Genomic DNA, 12,515 nt, shown 5'->3' with positions numbered 1-12,515 from the left:
GCTTATCCGATCTAACTAAACAAGGGTAACCCATCGGCTATGTGTCGACAGATATAGCGTAAATGCCAAATATACTCATTCATTCTCGTATTGGGTTTACGATGGGAAGGGCTGTGTCCTAGCATGATAACTTATTCGCTTGTCACTTGTCTCGTCAAGATGCTAGAGGACAGTTTCTTTTTTTCGCAAAGAAGAAGAGAAGAAGAAAACTAAGAACAATCGGAGACGTCAATTCAGCGAGTTCGTGTTTATGCCTGTTGGGAGCCATGGTAAGGCGGCTTGCATATATTAATTAAGACAACTACAAAGGCCTCCATGTACAAAATAACGAACAGTAACGGTACAACCAAACATCAGGAGGGTCCCACGATGAAAAAAAAACCCAACAAAATTATAGTATTTTTTAAAATCAAGAATATACCAGTAGTAGTAAAAGCCGGTCAGTTAAAATAATACCTATGTAGATTTCCATGATAATTAGGCCTACTTTTTCTGAACGTAGTGAGGCTATGATGAACTGAAAAGAAATCTTACTTTACTTGCTTTGCTTGTAGAATATTGAATATGCATCATGCAATGTCATGATAGTCATGTCATCGGGGTCATCCCACTAGACCGACACCCACGAGTCATACAGCCCACGAGTTCGACATTGAAAACAGGTCCATGTGTCATACAGCTCACGAGTCATACAGCACATGAGTTCGACACTAGGCAAATAAAGTCCATGAGTTCGACACTAGGTAAAAACAGCCCACGAGTTCGACAGATACAACACGGGGCTTAATTTGTCGGTCTCGTGGGCCTTGTTAGCTTAGTGTCGAACTAATGGGCTGTATGACTCGTGAGCTGTATAACTCATGGGCTGTATGACTCGTGAGCTGTATGACTCGTTGGCTGTATGACTCGTGGGTGTCGGTCTCGTGACGTGCACCCATGTCATCTATACGTCTGCACGGTTTGGTATCAAATTGAATACTTGATAAGCGACATGGAAAATTCGTCTTCCCAAAATCATTCACCTTCGGAGAGACGTGGCCCATTCAAATTTTCCCCCATTCTTCCTCCAAGTAGAAAAAAAAAAGTCCTAATTGATTGGATGACCCAAATTTGTGTCAGCAGGGGGAACTTAGAATAATAGGAGGAGCGTTTTGGACTGGTGCATGCTATCACGTGGACTATGTGAGGTGGCATCGCAAAATTTAATTTCCATTATTCCAGCTGAGGAGAGTGTATGGTGCGCTAGTTCATATCATACAAGTTTGTATGTCCGCTCTCTCTATATATATCCATCTGTCTATCTATCCCAACCCATCCCTCATTTCTGTCGTGTATTAGGACATCTGCCACCATGTAACATCCCGCAGGTATTAAGGGGTGACTTTCGACATTCCTGTTTCCACCGTGAAAGTAATAGTCCTCGCTTCGATGATCAAATTTGAAGCCTTACAATGGCGTAACACTCACTTCACCACTTCCGAGTAGAGATAAAGGCATCTCTGGATAGCGAAGGAGGCAGCTGTGTCCTCGAATTTGAAACAAATGGGATACTTATAATTCCTTGAGAAATTGATATCTTGATCGCAGAATCACGTTTACTTTTAATTGGAATGGGATCCACTTGGAAGGGCAATGTTACGAGGTATTAACAAAAGAAGGAGACGGTGTAAATAGATTATTTAGACTTATAACAACAATGATGACGATTCAATAAACCACTAGGGGAAAATTGCCAAGGCAAAAGTGAACAAATGGATGTACATCATCGCAATTTGCTGATTGCGCGCAATATCATTCAGTAAAAATTGAGATGCGTTAAATCACACTCGCCTCTCTTGACTGGTTGAAATTGGCAGTATAGTTCAAAATAAATGTTCCGGATTGCACTTTCTTGGCATTCTGTCAATTAACAGCAAATCGACCGTCTTATTACGTAATGCAAGATGTCCCAATGAGCGCGACCTTGTTCGCTGCTGTTACTGTAATATCTAGACTAGAAAGGTTAACACTCATTAGCGGTTCACAAGTTGCTTTTAACGAGTTAAATCCACGGTCTGCGCTTTGACGTTGCTAATTATCTCGGCCAGTCTTACACGTAAATGAGATCCCACTAATCAACGTCAGATAGATTCGAAAATGCTGACGTCATAATTGTTCGGCAGGCGCTGCCGTCTTCGTGAGAAATTCCCTCGATTGGATACGCCCCATTAACAGGACCCCTCGATCACAAACAATCTATCTCCGCGTTCATCCTTCAACCCCGATGAAGTTTGCACTGTCATGACCGACTGAAAAAAAAAGAAATATGCTTTTACCAAAACAGCAAAAATGTGCTTTCATTCGATCTTGATAGATTTAGGATAGATGTGTTAATGGCATATTCTTTACCGAGTGATTCACATTTACAAGCTCTTCTTTTTTGGTGGATCATTATCTTTTATAGATTTATTCCTTCATAATGTCATTTCTGCAAATATGCATTGCTTGTCTTGTACTATTATACATTCATTCGCAGGTACTTTTATAGTCTGTATACTTTCTTATTTCTTTGCCTGTATACTTTGTAGTATGTCTCGCCTTATATTGTTCGATGGAAATAGATACTATAATGATTAAATTGCTTAAAAAAACAGAAATCATCAGCATCGATAATCATCGCTTATCGATTAGTGGCTATCGTGGTTCTAAAGAGTAATCGGTACTTGCGTTGATGAGTATACCGAAGCTGACATTGAATGAGTCAAGCTGCTCTACTTTCTCGTCTCTTCAAATCTTTCTCACCGTTTTTTTTTTGTTTGTTTGAATGCCCCTTGTCTGTTGATCAATTATTATAAGGATAATATGGCTATACTTACGGATTAAAGATTAAAATGGTAACGACAAAAAAAAAAAGAAAATGCACCTCTTGTGCTTTGTTTTGGGGATGAATGAATATTCAACTCTAGTTTAAAGGTTTTCTTTATAGCAGGACACTGTTATTTTTTTGATTTGTTATTCTTTGTTTTCACTTGAGGTCAGGAGTTACCTTTCGTAGAACCATTGTCCACGTATAATCACCTAGCCGTTGTAAGTGCGTTGAGGAGTGAGTGTAAAAGAACGTCGGAAACCTCAGCCAATCCTGATTAAAGCGACTACATGTATGTATAAACTTTTGGCTGCATTTGCATATCTTTACCCCTGCTCTTAATGCTCTGCTGTGTTTATATTGTTGACAAATTTTGAATTACGGCCAGATCTCTACAGCGACTTAATGGTGAGCTAACAACGGTCAACACGAAGTCCAACACACGGACATACAGATAGATAAGAAAATAGGGGACCAGACACAAACACACACGTGTACAAACTCACACACAAACAAACCCGCACGTACGCATTCTTATAATAAAGATGCACATGCCTATCATGCATCATGCCCTGAAAACGCAGAGACAGTTTGATGGCGATTAAAGGCGAAGTCCTATACTACGAACGCACAGTGGACCTTGTATCTTGTTGACATCTAACTTTCAGCAGTAGATGTCAAGTTGTCCCGTCACGCAATTTGGCGCCGCGCCGTGCCGCGCCGTGTGCTCCAGCCGGTTCAAGACCCATCACCTGCTCATCAATTCACCGATAAAACGACCGGACTTTGTTTGCAGCCACTTGGAAAGCTGCTTGAACGGGCCGCCTCCCGCAAATTTATGGGCGACCATTTCTTCTATTCACCAAGTGATAAATCTTAACATACGCGAAAGCAATGTGATGACAGGAAAGACACGAACATGTAATTAGAATCTGACTTGGTATTATAGCCAAAGAATTTATTTTCAAAGTATCGTACTTACGACTATAATGAGGGGAAAAAGCTGCTCTCCGGATGGTCTACCTGTTGAAATAAATATGAGTACAGATGCGTTCTTGTTTATCAAGATTGACCGAAGCAATGTAAGCACTTTTCTTTTTCGCGGTCCTGCCTTTATGATCACCATAGTGATGAAACGGGTGAATACACCAGGGCCATAACGATCGAATTAGCGAAACGTCTTTCCTATGGATTTACGCGCAGGCACGGATTCGAACCCGGGATATCCGATATATACTAGTCTATATGATACGACCTTATGCCGTAACCCTCCCGCAAGAGATAGACATGAGGGAGAAGGAGAGAAAGATAAAAAAGACGTACGATTTCAAACAGTTTGAGTAAAACGGTGTACAGTTCTCCTAAGATTTGCTTTGCTGCTGCTGTTGTTGTTGTTGTTGTTTTATTCGATAACACCAATACATGTTCGTATCTCAATGTTAACGGTGGTGTAATGAATAAAACAATCAATTATTTATTCTTCACGTCTGGAATGTACTCCAGGGATGCAGAATATACTGCACAATAGTCTTGGTCGATGATTCACAAATAAATCGCAAAGTGGCGCTATGTCTGTCATGGGTTTCAGGAGTTATATATTTCTTTTTCTTGTCGAATCTATGCCCATTTATAGCAGAGGTTCAATCACGAACCTATCTAAGGGAAAGTGAAATAACAATACGCGTTAGTTCCCCGGCAAACATATTTTGTGAATTTGCGTTTCATTCGGCCGTAATTAATAGGCTCAAATGCAGAAATCACACGTTCGCCACTGCGCTTTTGTCAACACATCCGTTACCCCATGAAGGAGTGAGTCGACTAATTGGCGCCAATCCAAATTCAACCCCAAACTACCTCGCCCTGTCGTCTGTCTATCTTGATAGCGTGTATTCTGCTGAAGTATCCGCGAGGAGGCGGACTTCTCCTCCCGCCTTTTCCTTGCTTGCATGCATCCCCCAGACCGCCTGCTTCTTGTTACTAGGCGACGCAAGAACTCCACGTGCACGTCGGAATGCTTTCTGTCCAAACACCTTATATTGATTACAATGGAGGCGCCATGTTTGCTCAAGTGTATTAAATTTACCAATTACACTCTCATGTTAATGCTAATTTCCAACGATAAATTATAAGTCAATATGAAATGACTTAAAGGTCTTACTTCATTACTCCCCCACCCCCACCTCTCTCTCTATCTCTCTAACTTGAGATCTTGGCATAAAAGGTATTTTCTTTTCAACACTGCTGCGTTTTGGTTGCTTACCAAATCTCGTCAATTTAGCAAATCTGCAAGAGTACGTTCACTGGCATAGTTTCTTACAATATGGGTATGTGTATAATTTGATGAAAGTGTTATAATTCATGAGTTAAAAACAACAACAAGAACAACAACTAAAAAACAAACAAACCCAAGGCGGGTGATTAATAAAATCGCCACAAAAAAAAAAAAGATCAACTAATTCAGTCGAATACATTGAATCTATTTCATCATGCCTTCAACCCGTGACATAACAAAAGAAATTTAAAAGCAATGCGGAAACCTAGAATATTATGTATATAATACAATTTAAAAGTAATGCGTATATATGTATGTATATATATATATATATATTATATATATATATATATATATATATATATATATATATATATATATATATATATAATTTAAAAGTAATTCGGAAACCTAGTATATATATATATATATAAGATTTACAGTACAAATCATGCTTTATTAATGGCCAAAAAAGTGACTAATTTGCAAACAATGAAAAATTTGTAGTGTAAAATATGTTCTTTCATTTGAGAATATCAAATCGCATTCACAACTGAAAACAAAAATCGAAACATGGTTTTGTGGCATGTTCGAAAATTGTTTGGTATAGACAACAGGTCTAATAAACCACTTTATAATACTCCGATATACTAACAAACTGTTAATGAGGAACCATTTAATGCATAACGGTGCAGATATATATTATATATTTTATATTCTTCTTGGAAGGGGGAGAATACTCTCAGTTTTAATTCCCTATATATTCTCGCAGCTCAAAGATATACCGTGAGAATTGAGCAAATCAGCCATATGTAAAGTTTTTTTTTTTTTTTTAATTCCCAATTGAGACCGGTAGAAAAGCCGTAACAATTTCCAATTATCTATTACGCGAATATTTTACCTGTCTGCTTGTAGAGACGGTGTAGGAAAAACAATGAGAAAGTAGGGAAAACGCACACTGAGGCTATATGTAACAGCACGTTCTTTTCTGCGTTTCTCCCATGTATTTTTTTTCCTGCGATTTATTTTCTTCATCATAGCAAAATTTGCGAAGCCAGATATTTCTCTTCACGCAAAAACCTTCATAGTTAAGGTCTCATCCTTTTTTTTCAGCAATACTTTTCTTTTTTTCACAGCAATGGAATATGCGTAATTGAAGGATGATTGTCATTACTGTTTAATTCCCCACATGATCACGTTTCCCTCTTTCTTCCCCAAGAAGAAAATCATCGACAACGATCTAAAAACCAAATTCCTAAGACTGAGTTACATCCACTACTCTAGGTCACAGAAACTCGTACTTCCTTTTACCGTTTAAAGTGCAGATGCAACTTGGCGAAATACCAAGGGCAACTGCAAGTGTATTTTTTTTTTCTCTCCAGGGTTAGTAAAAATGTCAAATGACAATTCTGGGAGAAAATCGCTCCCCAAAATGAGAGATCACTTAAAGGAATTTAGAAATGAATGTATAAAGACCCCTTTTTGCTGGAAAGGATTAATGTTACAATTTTTGCATGTTACTGTTTTCATCTTCCGTCATAGAAACTTATATGAAGAATTTCAAATCTTGAAACTAGCAAGAGCATCAACTTGATATATCGGTAAACAGCACAAAACAAAAGGTTACACATTATTAGCACATATCACTTCCCGATGTTCTTTTTTTATTTAAAAAAAAATGAAATAAAGCTTCGAGTATTCTCACATTTTGGCTTCATTCTTCATGTTGACACCCGTGGTATATGGTGAGTAACTGACTTTATTAAAAAAAAGTTATATCCTGAAGGTGCCAAATAATGATGATGACAAATTTGTAACGCAATGAAACCTGCATATGGTCGAATTTATTCTTAATAATATACTTACGCATTGGCCCATATAATCTGTTATATCGCTGGCCTTCTGTGCCGCTCACATTCAGAATCGCCAAGGTCGCAAGGATCAAAAGACACCATGACCACAAGTTTGTGAAAGTCATCCTCTTACTCGTCAAAATCGTGCTCGCTTCTGACATTGACATCGTCTCAAGGTGCTGAAAGAAGACTGTCCCTTTCCTGTTGTTGTTGGTTTTTGTTTTGTTTTTTTAATGTAGGCTGTAACAGCCCTCGGGGCTTGGGTGCTTGGGAGAGTCGATGGAGTAACCCGCCTGCACACTTTTTGGAATGGCTTCAAACCCTAAGATAGTTCTGAACGTTATTTGAGTAGAACTGGTATCGCCTAAAAAGAACGGTACTTTTTCTTTTCGGTTTTGACCAAAGTGTTTCAAAGGTGGTTGATGAAGCCTTAAACTGGGAACCAATGCTGCCGTTCTCGTATGGAAGTGTGGTAGAGAATGTGTCTTATGGTATTTCTGTCCGATCCCTTCGCTCTGTCGCTGATATTTATAAGAAACGAATCGACGACTGACGAAGTGCGAGCTTACGAGTGACTCTTGAAAGACTGGTCAATGAGTTGAGGGCGTGTTCCGCGAGGCACGAGCTTTGATAGGCGCACCTACTGTAGGTAAGAGAGTATAACGCACGCGCAAAGACAGGAAAGCGCCATCGATCAGCACACACGGTCGCGTCAATCATACACGTCATGCAATACAGACCCCAGACTTCTAAATGTCCGGTGTCTTTGCGCCACAGAGGATCTGATACGATTAGTGTCGACTAACTAAAGCAGAAGCATGTATATGTGACTTGTTCTCGTGCATACGTGTACATGCCGAAACATGTTGCTCTTCTATACATGTGATTTTGCATGTATGGACAGATGTTGTCAATTCTGTTGAGTGATATTATTTTCTTGTTTGTCTGTCTGTCCGTTCTGGGTCTATTCGTGTTTTATTTTTATTTATTTTTTTGTTTTGTTTTTTGTTTTGTTTTTTGTTTTGTTTTGTTCTTTTTTTTACTATACCCCATCATTTTCACTATACATTCAGCAACATTATGTCATTATAAAATGAGATACAATAGCGACTTGTCCATCAACAAAGTAGATTCATAAGAAAACTCTCTCCCTTCAAAATCGCCAAGCAACCTGACCAGCGTTCGAACTGATTCTTGTAGGCAGATTCATATTTCTTTTCATCGCTCGCATATATTATCACAGCATGATGATGATGAAAATTTTAACCAATACAGTGGCGTAGCAACATGAAGGTATCAGTGAAATAATCGTAACATGAATTATACAAACCAGATGGATGCTTGCCTAGTCGGGCAACAAGTGATGATTTTTCTGTTGTTCACATTTTGATAAGATAAAGAGGAGGCCTACGTACAAATGCCTGTTTAATTTTATAACGGCAATGTTCGAGAAATGCTGGTTAGTCCTATAAGAAAATGATCCGGAACTCCGAAGTCTTATAATCACTATATAGTTCTACATTGTAACTGATCGCAAATTAGGATCACAAAGCAAAAATTGTAATATTACAGGTGTAGTTCTTATTTCACACACAAAAAAAATATATACACGTTTTCATCAAAATTTCGTCCTCACATTCAAACTGAAAGTTATATTTGATTTGAAAGTGACGGTAGAAGTGGCAATATTCACGTTGATGTTTATTAGAGCTAGTGCGATTGAGGGCCATCCGACGCCATTATTGTCCAGCCAGGATTGTGTCGCTGCGATCACCACGCGAACCAAAATCGGAAATTGACAGCATTAAGCCTTCTCTTTTCTAACTTGGAGTGAAAGCGTGCCCCATCTTTTTTTTTTTACCGGAAACACGCTTAGAAGCCGGCGTTAACATTATTCCACTCATTAATTCCCGTGATAATGGAAACATCTCCTACTCTATGACATAGAGAGCAGAAGTAAAAACGTGATGCGTCAAGCAAATTTTCCTCACCGTCAACTAATACTGTAATCTTTCTGATTTGTTTAAATAAAAAAAAATAATCTGAAAAAGTTACAAAAGATAATAGTGTAGCACAGATGAATGCCATCATTTTTGTCCTCGCAATGCTGCACGGTTCGTAATGATGTAGACAGAGTTTTTTCTATGTTCTATATTTTTCTATGAAATTCTAATGAAAATGAATGGTGTTAGTACTGTGAATATATACCGAAAGAGTAACTCACAACTTCTTTATAACTGGTGAATGTGCGACCCGGTTTACCCGGCTAATTCTGAAAGGAATAATGGTATAAACGGGCAGAGAAACAATGAAACGTTGGTCCTATAATGACTGTAGATGCAGTATCGTCATCAGTAGAGTCTGAAATCAGTGGTGAAATGTGATGCTGAATCAAGTCGGGTTTTTTTTTTTTTTGGCGATCATTCTGTCATTTCGGTTATCATCGTCATTCAGCGGATATTCTTTCTCTTCCCTAGAATTAATACTCTAATACTCTGCGACACACGTGATAAGTTGAATTTGTTCTTCAACATACAAGTGTGTGTGTGTGGGGGGGTGGGAGTGGGGGTAGTGAGGCGGAGTGCCATGAGTGATTGATGTGTTTGGCAACTCCTGAATAGTTAAGAAACTAGGTTGGAACATACTAGTGTAGTATACATGACGGGGTGGGGGTGTTTCATAAAGCTGTTCTTGAAGTTGTTCTTGACGACTTGAGAACGACTGGTGATTAGTTCTTGTGCTGAATTATTGAAATTCTGATAAGTATAGCACATCAGACGTCTTCCAGTCGTTCTTAAGTACTTCGTTACTTTAAGAACAGCTTTATGAAACACCCCCAGGACTACACTATATCGACATAATGTATAGTGAGAGAAAGATAGAAGAAGATATATCCATACAGAGAGAGAGAGAGAGGGGGGGGGGGGGAGGGAGGAAGAGAGAGGAAGAGAGCCAGAACGAGAAAGGGGCGGCCGAAGATGAAGACAAGACTTACTGTTCTGCGAAACCGTTCATGACAGCTTATACGTAGTTATTAACCTTATTAGTCGTAGGCGCGAACCTCTCGGTTTATAACATCGACAATATAGATTTGCGTCCTCGAGTGTGCATGTCAAACGCGATTATCCCTCACGTAAGGTCACCCTAAAGCTCGTAAAATATAATGTTCGAAGCTCTATAATAACGGTAAGAGGACATCGCTTGAATCTTGTTTGAAAACACAGGCCGCAAGTTAATGTTGAGCATAACACGTCTTCTTATCATCACATCATCACTGTCGTGGGTGCATGGCACTGACTTTTGCAAGTTCAGTTCACCGATTGTCCCCCGTGCAGCATAATGATAGTCAGGACTTGTTTTTGAAAACATCTCTGGGCTTCTCAAAAAAGGATGTCATGGCTACACTAAATATGAGAATAAACGAAATAGTAGCCTCTAAGGAGCTCGTGATTGACCCGTCTGTCATGTTTGAATGGCTTCCTTCTGTTTCGCAAAGGGAAAGACCATCGCCAGCGTAGTATCCATATAACAATTTCATAATTTTGACACATGGGAGAAACTCGTGCAGCAGAAAACTGATTTGTGATGGTACAGATGGAGACAGACAGACAAACAGAAAGACAGACAATACACTCTCACACGCTGACATATTCAAATGGCAAACGAAATGGTTACTTCACAAATTCGTGAGAGCAAAAATGGAGGACAGCGAACGATGACCCGTGACATACACCTAGTGTGCAGGACGTTGTAGGATTTGAGACATTTCGCTGGAAATTATTCGAAATCAACTTTCGTCATACATTACAGAGCATCCAGTCACTATAGCCTGTTTCATATGGAAGAGAATGTGCAATAACGAATTTCCGTCAGAAATAAGCCTCATTTCGAAACCAAAGTGCCAATGTCAATTCCGGTAGTTTGTTAAATAAAAACCACCACCACCAACAACAAATTAACAAAGAAACGAGCACTTTCACCATTACAGTGAATACAAAAAGAGAGAAAGAACGAGCTATAGGGAATCGTGTTCAGGAGCTAATCAGCGAAACCATCATCAGATTGTTGTCAGTTATTAATATAAACACACACACACACACACACAAACAAACACACACACACGTACACACACACACACACAGAGGAAGCAGTAAACTGAAGTTGAGAATCCTACAAACGTTATAAATCTAATTTTGGTATAGGAGGATTTGAAGTAAAGTTTTAATTAAAGAGATGAACTATCAAAAAAAAACCCAAACTTAAAACAGGAGGAAACAATGTGGACAGCCTACTTACTCATTGGCCCAAACACCCTGTTATATCGCTGAGCGTCGACCAGTAAGACATTTAATGAAGCAGCAACCAGAGTTGCGGCAACATACATGAACCACAAACTTGTCACCCTCGCCATCAGATCTCTGTTGCTGGCACCTATCCTCGGCATGTTTCCGCGATCGCCCCAGACAAAGCTGATCAGTGAAATGGATGTTCCTCGATCAATGCCTGGTTTATTTATGACTGTCAAAAAAAAGGTTGTCATTGGCCACGCCCCTTAAGGCGTCAAACTCAACAAAACAAAACGAAATATCTCCCAAAACGGAGCAAATAGTTGTCGTGTCTTGACGTACGACGCCGGATGTTAAACCAATAGAAAAAAAAAAGAAAAAAAGAGAGAAGCTAAAATCCCAAAGCAAAAAACACCAATGACTGGTAGAGTCGCATTTTGCGTGGCTCCCCCTCCCCTCCCCCTCCCCCCGAGACCAATTTCGTATTAATAGCTACGTCCGAAGAGACCTTGCTCCCAATGACTGACATCACCGAAAACGTAATGTCTGTGCGTTTGATTTTGAAAACAATCCTCATCTCAAAGAGATTCAGCGCAGTTTTGTTGATGCGCAGAGCGATAAACTACGCATATATTCATCATGCTGTCGCCTTGAAACTCCCAAGAACGGGTTTTTAAAAATGATTTACCAAATTAACATTTGGCTGAAATCAGTGGAACAGATACGTTGAAAATACTAAGAGACAAGTACAACGGACTCGTCTATGAAATTATCACAAATTGGAACTCCATGGGAAGTTAAACAATGCACACCAAATACTGAAAAGTTATAAACTTACTTGTTCCACGAAAAACAAATAAACGAAAAACTTACGGTAGATTACTTGCAATGTCAAAGCCTGATTATGAGGATCTTGTTCTTGTTGCATGGTAATGATAGTACGGCTTTAATGATTATTGAAGGACAATTATGTGTTGCAGAATGTTTGGCTTTAGTTAAAGAAAAATTCACCTCAGTAACTGTGATATCACTTTCCCCATACATTTCGTTAAAGTATCCAGGAAACCATAATAATGTACAAACATAATAATTGCCTATAACGCATCAACATTATCACAAGCACATTTGGTGAATGAACACATTTTCAGCAATAGGTTTCATTTTAATGGTAGCTTTAAGCTTACCTTTTCTTTTCTTAATTCATTAGCTAGGTCGTTATAGGAAGTTAAACTCTTGTAGGTAAGCAACCTCGTTCCCTC

The 12,515-nt window shown here is 39.0% G+C and overlaps 1 protein-coding gene across 2 annotated transcripts in view; it reads right to left on the bottom strand.

Annotated features, from left to right (window-relative positions):
• LOC140237999 (uncharacterized) overlaps positions 1 to 11,378 on the bottom strand; it is a 45,976-nt gene extending 34,598 nt beyond the window's left edge. The window contains exon 1 of one of the 2 annotated variants that reach the window (XM_072317927.1): positions 11,267 to 11,378. In XM_072317927.1, coding sequence (XP_072174028.1) covers positions 11,267 to 11,354 — 88 coding nt within the window. In that variant the 5' untranslated portion in view covers positions 11,355 to 11,378. Of the gene's footprint in view, positions 1 to 6,983; positions 7,178 to 11,266 lie in introns of those variants that run through there. The other variant, XM_072317926.1, reaches the window with a different exon arrangement.
• Positions 11,379 to 12,515: the final 1,137 nt, after the last annotated feature.

This window comes from Diadema setosum, chromosome 14 (assembly GCF_964275005.1).
Source record: "Diadema setosum chromosome 14, eeDiaSeto1, whole genome shotgun sequence".
Taxonomy (NCBI): Eukaryota; Metazoa; Echinodermata; class Echinoidea; order Diadematoida; family Diadematidae; genus Diadema; species Diadema setosum.
Note: the sequence above shows the minus strand (reverse complement) of the source record. Positions and strands in the feature narration are given on the sequence as shown.